The 13,241-nt window shown below is 39.8% G+C and overlaps 1 protein-coding gene across 3 annotated transcripts; it reads right to left on the bottom strand.

Annotated features, from left to right (window-relative positions):
• Nucleotides 1–477: 477 nt before the first annotated feature.
• alkal1 (ALK and LTK ligand 1) lies at nt 478–13,225 on the bottom strand. 3 transcript variants are annotated; one of them, XM_019880204.1, is made up of 7 exons: nt 12,621–13,225; nt 12,157–12,290; nt 11,686–11,958; nt 5,171–5,224; nt 4,521–4,604; nt 2,925–2,998; nt 478–984 (listed from the first exon to the last, which is right to left on the bottom strand). In XM_019880204.1, the coding sequence occupies exons 3-6, from the start codon at nt 11,954–11,956 to the stop codon at nt 2,934–2,936; spliced, it is 474 nt and encodes a 157-aa protein (XP_019735763.1). In that variant the 5' UTR covers nt 11,957–11,958; nt 12,157–12,290; nt 12,621–13,225; the 3' UTR covers nt 478–984; nt 2,925–2,933. The 3 variants fall into 3 exon arrangements, with proteins under 3 accessions (XP_019735763.1, XP_019735762.1, XP_019735764.1); XM_019880203.1 differs by having other exon boundaries at nt 12,157–13,225; XM_019880205.1 differs by having other exon boundaries at nt 4,521–4,601; nt 12,157–13,225.
• Nucleotides 13,226–13,241: the final 16 nt, after the last annotated feature.

Here is a 13,241-nt window from a genome sequence, read left to right as displayed (position 1 = left end):
AAAAAAAAAAAAAACATTACAAAAATGTGTGTTTGTCACACCGCGGTGAGGGTTGTTTGATTTTGTCTGGTCAATTGCTGTTTTATTTTGAAAGACTGACCCTCCTCTCGTTTCAGGTCACTTACCCTTCCTCCTGTGCGAGTCTGATTGTCAGCCCTAAATGGTCTTTGTCTCCCTTTGTCCTGTGCCACTGGATTTTGTCCTTGTGCGTACACTCCAGCCTCTCGCCACAGTTCTGAGCAGTCCTTGCCTTGTTTCCACAGTCTTGCCATTTTGAGTTGTTGAGTCGCTGATCCTCAAATAAATAAATCTTTTGATTTGAACCCTGCAAGCTTGTCCCGTGTCCAAGCCTGGTTCTGACAGTGTTGGACTTTAGGATTTTTTTTTGTCCCTGATAATACGTAATTAACTGCCCTGAGTTCCATTTGTAATCTCACTTGGATTTCATTTGCAAGAATCTCAATGCACTGTTTATGCTCTGCTTCAATAGTCTTTATTGTTCAATAGTGCACCATCATCAATTCTGTTGTCATTCTGCGTGTTCTCGTAGTGAGCAATCACTCAAGTGCCAAATAAAAGGTGATGAAGACAAGACCACGACAAATGGTCCAATGCAAGGCAGGCTTATGGTTTCATAACAATAGAAGACTTCAATCATAAACAGGAAGGGAAAACCTTTCCCTTCATCATCAAAAGCAAAACAATCCAACGCTGGTGGAAATAGTATAGACTGCACACATTTTCCTAACATTAAAACATTAAATTAATACCACACATTACAAGTAACATTACAGTCAATGTGCTATATGAAATACTGAGGATAAATCCATGTGAAAATAATTAAACTGTCCAAGAGCATTTATGTCAAGAAGAGTAACAAAATAAAACATTATTGAATGCAACAATGTTTGTGTTAAGATATATAATTTTTTTTTTTTTTGGAAGGCACTTCCTTAGAGAAACGTTCCTCCATCGTAATGGGACCTGTCGGAGAAAAACATGAAACGAATTGAAGCACGTCAGAGTAGGCATAAGTCTCATACATTTTATCATTTGTTTCTCCGATTATGTTGTCTGAGCAAAGAGGGTCATTACTGGACAGTTATTGCTAATCTCATTCACAAACCGTGAGTCAACCACACATCACTTGAAAGAACCCTTCAAGTGCGACATACCTTTGACAGATTTGTACAGAAGAAAGTGGACTCACATAATGTGGTGCCCACCACATTATGTGAGTCACTTGAAGATGTGTCAGCCCTGTCAATTTCCTCATCACACTTCCACCAAATACCACAGAGGAGAAATATTACCCCCCCCAAAAAAAAATCACATAAAAAGAAATGAAGTACTACGTAGATGAACTCTATTGCAGCAATCACTCACCAGTGGCTCTTAATTGCATCCTCAGAGCTCGCTTAATTGAGTCACGATGGATTGAGGACCAGACTGCAGTGAATGTGAATCTAACCCCCTGTCATCACACATGGCTTCAAAAAAAGAACCAATCACATTCTGAACTATTCGTCTTGCTACCAAACTTTTGCCTTTAGCGTAAAATGGCTCTTGTAAAATGTTGACATGATATGCTATGTGTTCACATGTATTTAGATAGCATTAGAGTTGAATCCAAAATGTCTATCATGAATGCTGAAAGGAACAGACAGGTTTTGGGGCAACATATGCTGCCATCCAAGCAACGTCTTTTTCATGGACGCCCCTGGTTATTTCAGCAAGACAATACCAAGCCATTTTGTGCATGTGTTACAATAGCATGGCTTTGTCGTAAAAGAGTACTAGACTGGCCTGCCAGCAGTCCAGACATATAGATTGAATGTGAATGGTTGTTTGTCTATCAGTGCCCTGTGACGACTAGTCCAGGGTGTACCCCGCCGCTTGCCCAAAGTCAGTTGGAATAGGCTTCACTTGACAACCTGAATGAGGGAGAGTGCGACAGAAAACGGATGGGTGGAAGGCTGTCTGTTTAAGCCTTGGCAGAGGTCTTCAATCCAGAGAACACTTACATATTCCCTTTTTTTTTTTTTAAGTGACCGTTTTGGAATTTGTGCTAGGCTGAAAGTATGCCTGGTATCGCTGGAAGCGTCTTATAAAGTCATGATCGGGAATGGAGCCACGCTATTCAAAACATTGCAATACAGGAATTTATAGGCCCATCCCTCGCAGTTGTGGCCCTAAACAATCACATAAACTGCAATTGCCACGGGGCAGCCCTCATCTGATGAGGCACGGTAAACATTCATGGTGCAAATGGGAACAAAACTTAACTAAAAAGCAGTGTTTAGAATCAAGAATAATTAAGAGATATTTGTGTCATGAAGCTTTTTAGATATGATTTGAATGAATAAACCACCAATCTCAGTACGCAAAGTGCATCTGAGACAGTCACTCTAATCGGCTGGTAGCCAGCAAATGCACATTAGTGCAAAGAAAAAGGCATAATGTAGTAAATTAAGCGCAGCAAAACCTTGCTTGTAACTTGGACTATGTGTGTGGTGGATGTGTTGTGTGTTGTTTCTGGACAGGTGTGACTGTTACTTAATGGAACCATGACTGCCATGGGGAACAATGGCTTCTCAGTTAGACAGTAGTTCCATCAACATGATACGCTTGTGCAGGCTGGTAAAAATGGATATTTAAAAAAAATTCTCTCTCTCTCTCTCTCTCTCTCTCTCTCTCTCTCTCTCTCTCTCTGTTAAAATCAATATGTGTGTACCTCTACATCTGCTCACATGGAAAGGCAACAACAAAATGTGTTTTTTTTGGGGGCCTAAAAAGTTGCGATCGAAACGTATACAGATATGGACATGCCGTTAGTAGCACTTGGCGACTCTCTTCTAATTGACTTCATTCCTGAAGAAAAATACATAAATATATTTTTTTCACTTGACAGTTAAAAAACTTACATAAGATCTCTATGATTGTGTGCAGAGTGGACTCATTGCTAATCGTGTCAGCAATCTGGCACATCTCTTATAATCTGAAAGAGAAAAGGTACAAAAGTCATTGGTAAAGAGCACATAAAATTTACAGCTATATTCAATGCACTGCATGTTTGCACTGTGGTTGAGAGAGGAAAGTAATTTCATCTGTGCTGTATGTTGCATATATATATATATATATATATATATATAGACAGATTCTGAGCTCCGCAGACATGTGCGGTGGTTGTCATCGTCTTTCATTCAGAAAAATCACAACAGAGTGTGAAATCTATTTATTGACCAATTATAATTATTATCATCTTAAATAAATCTTTAAACGCAATCCTCGAACCACTGCACAACTATGTTTGGGGTTGGCGGTATGTGTCACCCATGTACATACACATCAGTGGTAGAAGGCGGTCTCCAAGTCCCCACTCCACAGTGACCAAATTTACATCATTTGCGAGTGGGGATCCTCCTGCAGGTCCTTTAAAATGTACTTTGCACGAGCCAATTTCATGGATGGTCTCCAGTCCTTCCGACATGGAAGACCGCATGCATATGTTTCATTCAAGTAAAAGTATGACACTTTGAGCACAAATTGTCCTTAATTTTTATGATCAGGAATAATTTGCTTAAGAAAAGTACGATGCGCCTTTCATTAAAAAAAAAAAAAAAAAAAAGACCTTGGGTTGACCTCCATCCTACATCATGAGTCTATAAACTGCTCCCCTTCCAACAACTTTGTCATGATGCTTTCATATTAAAAAAAAATAATAATCCACAATTATTTTCAGATGTCACTGCCTACCTCCAAGTGCAAACAACTAAGACAAAAAAAGACTAATTCTGCAAATTCCAATTAAGGTATTTGGATAGCAGTGGTCGCCAACCTGAGGAATACGGCTGTGGGAGAAATCTGAGTTATCTTCTAAATAAAGACATATTTAGCAGCAATATAATACAAATCTTATTTTGGTCCTCTCATATGGCTAACAAAGTTCAGTAATATTTTTAAAACAGATCTCATTATAATGCAGTGTCGCTCTGAATATCATGAGATTGTGCATCTAATACTGTACCTGTACCTAATGTTATGGAAATTTCACAGCTTAATTTGATGGTGAATTATAGCCTGTTGCATAAACGTTCAATATCGGTTGTTAGTGCAGTTGGTGCAGTTAATACAAATAATTGAATTTGTATAAATTGAACACCAAGAACACAATTATGATGTCAGCTATGACGAATTCAGTCAAAGTACATCGAAGTAGACTTCTACAGAGCAATATTCGCTGAAATACAACAAATGGTAAGGAAACTGACCACACTCAAAAAAATAATTGCAATAATTGCTGGAACAAATATTTATCCGTCATCAATGATCTATGATATTAATCATATTTTATTTTAATAAGATTAGGAATTATTTCATTCATTAATTAAGATGTGATCGTCTGTGTTGATTTAGATTGTTACCTGTGGTTATCGTTTAAAAAAAAAAAAAAAAAGATTTTTCACTGAAACATCACATTTTTTTTGAGCTGGTGAAAAAAAAACGGATGGAATACATACATGCTGGTCTTGAGCAATCTCTTGTGTTGTGATAAAGTCTGTCAAAGTGTGTTCTGCATTCCGATGAAAACTTGACTGGTCCTGCTTCATGAAAAGGTCTCATCAGACAAAAATCAATCAAGCTTCTGGTCCACATTATTCCTTCTTAATACAAAAATTAAGCAAATCACAATCAGGCCTGGAGCAACTTTTTTGCATAGAAAAAAAATGGCAAACCAACATGTTGATGGTTCTAATAGATTTGGTAAATAGAACAATCAAATCGTAATTGGGAATCCACATTTCATTTAAGCTTGCGGATTTTCACACCAATAATGAAGTGTTTCCAGGTCTTGAGACAAGTAATCAGCTTAACCTCGTGTCGTTGTTCACTTAAATCTCTCAGCTTCAAACCATGTGCCGTTTCTCTACATTGCTGCCTTATAAGCCTCAAACACTCAGCGGGTCAAATTTTTTTTGGGCCTTAATCATATTGTAAGTTAGCTGTGAGGAATATAGATCAAATCTTAAATACTCCAGGCCCTTTTTGCGTGAGAAAAGGGCCATTCAAGTGCCACTTGATCTGTGTGCTAAACAAAATTGTCTTACAATAGTTTTAAAGGCAGAAGTGAGCTTCAATCAGTCTTCAATCTTTGGTCTCGTTCTCTTACCTGTGAAGTGCTGAATGAACTTGTGTTTCATGTTTAGATCTCGAGGAGCAATTTCTGGAAAAGAAAATGAACATTTGTTAGTTCATTTTTGAAATAGTATATATGTGTTAGGTGAACCACACCTTAAATACACCATCGGGGATAACAGGCAAGTATGGTAGGTGAGACAACTTTAAAATGTATGCATGTTATTTTTTTGATTCGCCCTCACTGCATGTTGTCTCTCACAATATAGCAGTTCTCTCTTGCGACCTTGTTTCTCCCTCTGGTTTGTGTTCTCCCTCTGCAGTGAGAAACCTCCCAATTCCCCCTTCTGCTTAATGTGGACACAAAGATGCCGCTTTGACCAATCACATGCAGCTTTAATTAAAGAAAAAAAAAAAAGACAAGAGAAACCAACAAATCGGCTTCCAGCCAGGAGCCGGCTCCGGTAGTTCACTTTAAAGAGCAGACTCCTGTATAACGTAAAAAGTGAGCTATATACATGATAAAATGTAACAAAGAATGGCGACTTGTACTTCATAATAATAGTGTGTTGGTGTAAAGTGGTTGTTAAAAAATGTGCCACATATCCTGGGTTAAGATGGATAGCCTACATGCTATCACTGGAAGCCTACATATTACTCTGTGTGCGTATTGCTCGGTGTAGGTGAGTCAGCACGCCAAAAATGGGCTAAAAACACTCATGGTGCCACTCAAACATTTACGTTGCCTGATCGGTCTTGTTAAATTCCCACTTGGTCATGGACTTTTCAGAGTACAGTAATCCATAACATTTCATGAGTTGCCCGTGACTCCTCGCTGACCCGGAGTGTGTCTGGATTTTGGCCAAGGGTCACTCACATTCATCAGGGAGGGTGCAAACGCTTCATCTCGGGTGCTTTGAAATTTGAGGATAAGGACAGAAAGGTCGAAATAAAGATTGCGGAATGATGCTTACATTACTCAATGTGGAGATCTAATAAAAGATAAATTGGTGGAAAAAAAATTCCCAAATTAGCATCACATTAAGAGTCAACACTACGACCTCCTGTATAAAAGCAGGTCTCTCTCACAGTGCATGCTAACAGGCTAAAGAGCTTACTGTATGGGGAATTTAATGCTCATCAGAATAAGTCTGTTCAAGTAGGCATGAGGTCTAACGTACATGAGCCCCAGACTCAGGAACACGTTGTACGCGAGAGTGGATTATAGTTATGGTCACCATGGACAAATACTTTTTATATGTTGGTAAATTTGATCCAGACTTTTTATAATGTTAAAAAAAAAAACATTTGCATGCAGTTGAACCTTTAAGGTTGAAGCCAATCAGGTCCAGGATTATGGTCAACATTTGATGGCTGATTTGTTAGTATTTCGAAAAAAAAAAAAAAAAAGTTTTTCCCCATTCAATTATGTAACTCGAAATAATCTGCTGCTGAGTCAATCTGTCACTATCAGAAAAACATGAAATAACTGTAAAGGCAATGTTGTAAATGAAATTGGATTGTGAAATGTCATACAAGCAAAAATGTCAAATGTAGATACTGTACAGTAAATTAAAGCCGAAAAACAATTCTGCATTCTTGTATGGAGTCATGCAAATGTTACGGGTCTAGGAAAACAAACGTGGGCTATTTTGTTTATCTGCATTGCTTCAATCTTCACCCAGGGTTAATGAATTAAATCTTTGGCTACTCAGTACTCTTGAATCTGAATCTGTGTCCCCAGTAGCCCGGATCCTCTGAATACTCTGGCTGGATGTATTTAAGTACACAAGGTGAGTCATTAAAAAACAAAAAAAAAAAAAAACAAACAAACACCGTGGAATCCGATGAATTGCTGAATCTGTTCATGGATTTGAATTTGTGGACTCACCAGAGACACAGCAGACTCAGCGGGTTCACTGAATATATTCACTTACCCAGACATCACTTTAATGGATGACACAAAGTAACCTGAGTCCTAGAATGCACAGACTTTACCCACATGACCTAAAACTAAAAATTCATAAAAAGCAGAAGGAAGAACAGAAGATAAGACTGCTAATCTGAGGTCTTGCATGCGCCAGTCATGGCTTAAACCAATTTTGTGCGGCTGAAGAGGCATCTTCTTTCTAAAAATTTCCGAATGACATCAAGGCTGTTGGAATGGAGTCCACAGCACTTGATTTATGTAATAAAGAGAAGGGGCATGATTAAAATAAATAAATAAATAAATAAATAAACTACTGGTAATACAAAGTGTGAAAGTGATATATTGTCAAATACAGTGGTTATAAAGACTCTACACATGGCTGTTTAAATTCTACGTTTATGTGATAGGAAACATGAGACTTAGATAAATATTTTCAAAAATGTTTCTCACCATTAATGTGATCCATAACCTGTATAAGTCAATTATAAAAAAGATTACAAGCGGGGGGTGAGAATGTGCGCACACACTCTTGTAACTTGGGATGTTCCATCATATTGATATGTCTGGCCATGGGGTAAGGTGGCAAGAACATCCAAAACCCACACGACCCTGAATATATTATTCAGAAACACACTTGAGATCTCCCCCACATGTTATCGTCCGAGGAAACCAAGGTTGAACTTTTTGGGTATAATTCAAGAAGTCATGTGTGTTCCAAATTTTGGAACACACTCCTCAGCCTCCTTTGATCAGGTCTATATTCAGGGGTGCTGGAGAGGAGGGTCTCTTGGGAAGTTCTAATCTTAGAAGTTGGATTAGTTTCGAGTGAGGGTTGCACTTGGCCAAGGCTACCCTTTGTAACCGATCTTATTCGTAACTTGATGGACAGAATTTTTAGATGCAGCCAAAGCATTGAGGGTGTCCATTTTGGTGACCTCAGTATAACATCTCTATTTTTTTTGCAGATGATGTTCTGTTGGCCTCATGAAGATGCGATCTTCAACTCCAATCGGGGCGGTTCGCAACAGTGAAGCGATTGTGATGAAAATCAGCACCTTGAAATTTTGGACCATATTACTCAGTCGGAAAAGAGGAGAGTGCCCTCTCCATTGGGGATGAGCTCCTACCACATGAAGAGGAGTTTCAGTTTCTTGGAATAAGTGAGGGAAGAATGGTGTGGGAACTCAACAGGTGGATCGGCGCAGTGTCTGTCATGATGCGGACTATGTATCGGTCTTCCATGGTAAAGACGGAGCTGAGCCAAAGGGTGACGCTTTCGATTTACTGGTCTATATCCATTCCTACCCTTACCGATGGTCGTAGGGTGTCTGGGTTGTCCCTTAGAGACACTCAGGGAGGGGCTCGGAACAGAGCCGCTGCTCCTCTGCATTGAGAAAGGGGCCAGATGCGGTGGTTTGGGCTTCTGATCAAGATGCCTCCTTGACACCTCGCTGGTGAGTCATTACGGGCAGGTCCAAGCAGGTGGCGAATGAGCCAGGCCAGGCTGGAGAGACTATGCATGCCGACTGGCCTAGAGTCAGTACGGGCAGGTCCAAGCAGGTGGCGAATGAGCCAGGCCAGGCTGGAGAGACTATGCATGCCGACTGGCCTAGGAATGCCTCAAGGTCCCCTTAGATGAGCTCGACTGACAAAGTGGCTGGATAGAGGGGAGTCTCTGCTTCCCTGCTTAAACTGCTGCCCCCGTGACCCGAACCTGAATGAGCGGAAGATGGATGAACAAAAACTTGGGGTGTATAGACTTTTGAATAAATATTGAAACTGATATTGGTGTCTCCAGCCACATACTACTACAAACCCTTGATAGATCCTAAAAGCAACACAATCAAGCAGCACAACTTCATCTAATCGGTCACATTACTGTTAGATTTCTCCTCGCTCTCTCGTTGCGTTCAAAACATCTATCATTGCGTGACCGCCGCGCTTTGGTAGCGTCACACGCATCATTTGCTGGTATGCCTTATTTTGTATCCTCAAAAGATAAATTCCATCAACCCACTGGTCTGAGAAAGGTGCTTTTCCAATTGCACGGGCTGATGTGAGACTGAGCCGTATGCCTGAGCAACACCTCTCCAACACGAGCAGACTCACTGGCATATTGGAGGGAATCTCAACAGCAGGCAAAGTGCATTATTTCCATTTAATTAAGTCCTACTGCACATATTTTACCAATGAGGAACTCCGCCGAGGGACTCTGAATTGATGTTTAATTCATGTTTCATTATATGAGAGAAGATTAACTACTGAAATGTCCAGATATGAAAGTAAGGACATGAATACCAGTAACAAAGTTTCCTGTTAAATCTATATTAAAACAAACAAACTAAAAGGCAACCACATACAACTCAAAACAAAAATGAGACTAGGGATGTGTATGATATTTGATTTATTGTAGAGTTGGGTAATATATTGAAACAAAAATTCTTCAATCACGATGTACGCCATTTCACAACGATTTAACACGAAATGGATATTTTCAGTTATTCTACAAAAAAAAAATCTACACCACACTATGACTGCTTTCTTTTTCTCACTTTATTTTGAAGAAAAAATAAACAGACCAGTATTGAATGAGAAATGCATCAAGTAGTGCTGCTAGTTAAGATTATAAATCATTTTGGAAAATGTAGATGTCAACCTAAATAAGGGCCATCTAAAAATGCTTAAGACACAAATTGTTTAAAAAAAAAAACAGAAAAAAAATATGACTCGAGAGCTACTTTTGAGAAAGTTTTTTATGCAGATCTCAAAAATCAAAGTCAAAATTCATTCACACTTCTGATATCAGAGACTTACGGGTACCAAAATTCGCTTTGTCGGTGTGAACAACGGCAGTCACCTGCCGAACGTAAAAAAAAAAAGACTCGAGATCTACTTTTGAGAACGTTTTTTTATGCAGATCTCAAAAATCAAAGTCAAAATTCATTCACACTTCTGATATCAGAGACATACGGGCACCAAAATTCGCTTTGTCTGTGTGAACAATGGCAGCCATGTGCCGAACTGTAATAGATGACGTGGGAAGGGACGTCCTGTTTCGTTACGTGTGTAGTCTTATTTTGTATAACATTTTCTCCAGACACGAATGAAATTGCTTGGTATTTTGCTGTTCAAAGGTTCATACGCTTTGCTGTAACGCGACTTCTGCGAAAAGTGTACAGGATCGCCCAAGCACGTATAAATCCCTGTTTCATGATAAAATTGGGTTAGCTTAGCCATTAGCATGGCGTCTCCATTTTCCTTCTGTTAATTACTCTTCTTAATGCCTCTTTGAGAATGATACTTGGCATAAGTGTATCTTATTCGCCACCATGGAGGCTATGATTACGGACTTAGAAAACGAGTGAAATATTCAAGGTCGTTGTAGCATCTCTGCCTCACAGTTGGTTTGGGTTTCGAATCTCGGCTCAGCTCGTGTCGGTATCAATCATGTGCGCTGTAACGCGACTTCTGCGAAAAGTGTACAGGATCACCCAAGCACGTATAAATCCCTGTGTTTCATGATAACATTCGGTTAGCTTAGCAATTAGCATGACGTCTCCATTTTCCTTCTGTCAATTACTCTTCTTAATGCCTCTTTGAGAACGATACTTGGCATAAGTGTATCTTATTCGCCACCATGGAGGCTATGATTACGGACTTAGAAAACGAGTGAAATATTCAAGGTCGTTGTAGCATCTCTGCCTCACAGTTGGTTTGGGTTTCGAATCTCGGCTCAGCTCGTGTCGGTATCAATCATGTGCGTTAGGTTCATTCGAGACTCTAAATTGTCTACCGGTGTGAATGTGAGAGTAAATATTTGTTTCTACATGTGCCCTGTGATTGGCTGGCATCCAGCCCAGGGTGGAACGCCACCTGTAACCCAAAGCGTGGGATGGACTCCATTTCATTCATGACCCTTAATCAAGTTAAGTACTATTGAAAATGGATGGATGAAAAATGTACAGGTATGTTTCAAAGCTGTAAACGAACACTATAAAATCATTATTTTTGAGACTGTTGTTTCATGGATTTCAAGGGAGACTTTTCATCATTCTGCTTTTTTGCAATTTTTTGAGGAAACTCAAGTCTCTTCTTACTTTTTTTGTTGTTGTCATTATTGAATATAACCCAGTGTAAACACAGCAACGGCAGCCATTCATGCTTAAGGGTTTCTCAATGAATCAGTGAGTGAGTCATTCACGTTTGGAACAGTGACGCTTCTCCTTGGTGAATTTATGCTTTCTATCTTTGCTCTCTCCATCTATCACTAAAGCACAGTTGGAATGAGGCAGAAATTTTCCACTTAAATTTGGGAATATCGCAAACAAAAACATCCGTTTGCCTTCAAGTTCAACATATCCATTCTTACATCGCTTAAATTGATAATTATGATAATTTGGTTTACTCCAGGCAAAGAAAACACTGTAGTGTACCATATATGCAAAAGGGATGTTATCATCCGTATACAGTACTACAAGCTTCCAATGCAGCCAAACTAACTCAGGCTTTTAAAACTAAGTTGGACAGTTCAGACGGCGACAATGACAGCTGTCTCCCACTCTAAAATGACGGATTATGCTTTGATCATCACATGCTAAAAATAAATCTTATCAGCTTACCTATGAGTTTACTGTTATCCAGCCGAGGAATGTACATAGGCTTTTCACGGGAGGACAACTTCAGGTCTTGAAGAGACGTGAAGAGTCCCCCACTGCAGCGTCTGGAAATGTGTTTGTCCCATTGCTGGCTGTCTTTGATCACCTGTACGATTAAATCCAACAGGGTTCCTCTCGCCTTCTGCTTGACCTCCTTGTTGTCCACACATTGGCCGGAGGTGATGAGCAGAAGGAGGAAAGTCAGGAGTATGTGCCATTTCCTCTCCACCTGCATGACTGGGGTGCAAACAAACCAACAGAAACAAGTCATCACTACATTGAATCTCAAACGCAAACAGACCAATTTGTATCATCACCATCATGATTGAATCCAGAAAATGTTGACTTGCTGAAAATAAGTGAATTTAGTGCAAAAAGTGCATGTTTGTTAGTGTAGGATGTGGCAAAGTTAAACAAGTGTCACTGCAGACTTACTATTGTCGAGTGGACACAGCTGACTTCCTCAAATGGTTTAAATCTTGGTCCTGGTCGCAGCGAGCTCTCCTTGTTCAACACCGTCTTTGGAGCAATATTCTCCCGTCTCTATTTATATGTGGAGCAGCCGGCTTCTTGGGGGTAATACAATCGATTTCGTGTGGGTGGCAAAGCAAGGTTGACATCTTTGGTGCCGTTTCATCCCGCGGCGTTGGCTCACTTTGGCACGCTGCGCCCCTCCTTTGCGTACATCACAACTCCAAAAACTCACGCTCAACAATTTTAAGAGCATCTCCGCGCATGAACACTTTACAACACCACTCCACTATTATTTTAACTCGAGAAAATAAGCAACGCGGTGCCAATACCCGCAAAGACAAGTTGTTGTTTTTTTCTCCCCCCCGTAAAGGAAGAAAGTTGGATAAGTTACGTCCTGACAGCCGTACGCGTAATGCTTCACTGACCTGTCAACGTGTAGGATGTTTGCACACCCGTGCCTTTCTCCCGACGGCATAGCAGCGACGTGTTTCTGATTTATCGTTTTCAAGAAATACACGGTAAACACTGAAATAAGTTCGTGATGTGTCCATGCCCTTCTCTTTTAACCCGCGTTCTATTGTAAATCCAAACATGATGTGAATGAGGAAAGCGTCCTCCTCACTTTTTTTCACTTCCTAATTGTACTGTCTGCGGAAAGTTGCCGTCTCACCTGTTGCTTACTCGCGTTACAATAGCGCCACACAATTTAAGGATAAAGGTGCGAGCGAGCGATCTGCTGCATAGTGTCGGAATGAATAGTCAGAATCACAAATTCGAACATTTGGGGGAGGTTGATTTTTTTTTTTTAAAACATACATTTCATTATTTCAGAGCGAAATGTACTGTTGGATTTCAAAACGATCCGTGGGTTAATTATACAATTTTGTTGCTTGTAAAATAAAACAACACATTTACTTCGTATAGTTAGTTCTACTTCAACGTAGTCACCAGACGCTGCTCTAAATCAGAGAGGGTTGTTGGCTTGAGGGTTGTTATTGTTGGTTTGTTTTTTTTAAATCAAAGACACAAACTAATAAGCAAATATT

Source organism: Hippocampus comes, unplaced genomic scaffold, assembly GCF_001891065.2.
Source record: "Hippocampus comes isolate QL1 unplaced genomic scaffold, H_comes_QL1_v1.1 scaffold151, whole genome shotgun sequence".
NCBI lineage: Eukaryota > Metazoa > Chordata > Actinopteri > Syngnathiformes > Syngnathidae > Hippocampus > Hippocampus comes.
The sequence above is the reverse complement of the archived record's forward strand: the minus strand, read 5'-3'. Positions and strand labels throughout refer to the sequence as shown.

Excerpts from the sequence above, each read along its gene's own strand:
- alkal1 (XM_019880203.1), bottom strand. The coding sequence starts at position 11,956 with ATGCAGGTGGAGAGGAAATGGCACATACTCCTGACTTTCCTCCTTCTG. Across the intron at positions 5,225-11,685 it reads GGATAACAGTAAACTCATAG|AAATTGCTCCTCGAGATCTA; the intron begins GTAAGCTGATAA and ends TTTCTTTTCCAG. Across the intron at positions 4,605-5,170 it reads GTTCATTCAGCACTTCACAG|CAGGACCAGTCAAGTTTTCA; the intron begins GTAAGAGAACGA and ends CTTTTCATGAAG.